The sequence below is a fragment of the Pundamilia nyererei genome, unplaced genomic scaffold, assembly GCF_000239375.1.
Source record: "Pundamilia nyererei isolate P.nyererei 1_Seehausen unplaced genomic scaffold, PunNye1.0 scaffold00048, whole genome shotgun sequence".
Classification (NCBI taxonomy): Eukaryota; Metazoa; Chordata; class Actinopteri; order Cichliformes; family Cichlidae; genus Pundamilia; species Pundamilia nyererei.
In genome coordinates, this window is record NW_005187449.1 from 901,064 (window position 1) to 902,402 (window position 1,339).

At 39.0% G+C, this 1,339-nt stretch overlaps 1 protein-coding gene across 1 annotated transcript in view; it reads right to left on the reverse strand.

Annotated features, from left to right (window-relative positions):
- pax1b (paired box 1b) overlaps nt 1–822 on the reverse strand; it is a 10,963-nt gene extending 10,141 nt beyond the window's left edge. The window contains exon 1 of the mRNA XM_005732724.1: nt 760–822. Within this exon, the coding sequence (XP_005732781.1) occupies nt 760–763 (4 nt within the window). The 5' untranslated portion in view covers nt 764–822. The remainder of the gene's footprint in view (nt 1–759) is intronic.
- Between the last annotated feature and the right edge of the window lie 517 nt (nt 823–1,339).

A 1,339-nucleotide genomic window follows, 5' to 3' on the forward strand; every position in this document is an offset into this window, starting at 1 on the left:
GTTTATGTTCCTCTGACAGTCGTGTAACAGTCATTTAAATGCATTCACTGGGGTCTAGACTCTCACTTTGTCCTCACTGTTTGTGCACATCTATCATCAGTCAGAGGCATTTTTTTAAACCTTATATTTATTGTTCTTGTTGCCCATCATTAGCACGTGCTCTTCATTTCACCTGCAGCTTTCCTGGTTAGATAAATGAGGAAGGAAGGAGTTTAATTTGACTGACTGCAGCAGACTAAAGCTCAGACACGTTTCTGCAAACACTGAGTGATAAATTCATAAACTTACTTTAAAAAAAAGCTCAACTTTGGGAATTTCTCATCAACAGTGAAGAAGTGAAGAACATGCTCCTTATGTTTCATGTTGTTTTTTTTAATCAAATATAATTCTTGCCTTTACCCTGCATAATCTCCGGTCTACTCTGGATTCTTTCATAGGTGTATGCATACTAACAGTTGTTTTTTAATATTTTAATATTTATTGAAAGTGTTATTAATGCACAACAACAGTTTAAAAAGGCTGTAGCACACAGATCAGCTCATTTTAGTTTAAAAGCACCTCGGCGTCTTATTTTGTGTTCACTTTACTTGCTGCTGGTATAGCTACACTGTGTCACATTTTAAAAGATAGTCAAGCACCAACAATGCAGCTTTTCTTCAATAAAACACTCCAGAAAAGATGAAATCTCCTCCAAATCTCACATAAATCCCTTTTCTCTTCTTCAGAGTCACCTTCAGGTTAAATCTGTATCAAACTCACCCATCAGCTGCCGTCCACAACGTCTCACTGCTCCACCATCCAACCCTCCGACTGCAGCCTGCAGCGATCTGAAGAGATTTGAACCACCACCACCACCTCCTCCTTGTCCTCTTCCTTCTCCTCATTTCCTGCTTGCAGGCTGTCATCAGAAAAACGAGAGTTCCTGAAGGGCTCTGAAAGCTGGATTTCTTTTCTCCCATGTCCACATGTTGACATTGAACTCATCTTGAGCTGTTTATTTCCCCACAGACTCAGAGGACAGCAGCTGCCAAAGGATCTGTTTAAAGGACGACACAACACAACGAACTGACGTCACTGGAAAGAGTTTGTTCAAAGCCACTCTGTGTGTGCATGTTAAACAGAACTGACAGATAAATAATAACATAATAAGGCACCACAAATAATTTTTTTAAAAGTCCAGAAATAAACAACAACAACAAAACCAGGCTCATTACAACTTGTAATTTTTTTTACTTTTATTTATGATCATTGATTCAACTGCAAAATTAAACCCACCTGTAATGTACGCAGTCCAAACGGGTGACTGAACACAGCAGGTCAAATTCCCATCGAGTCACAA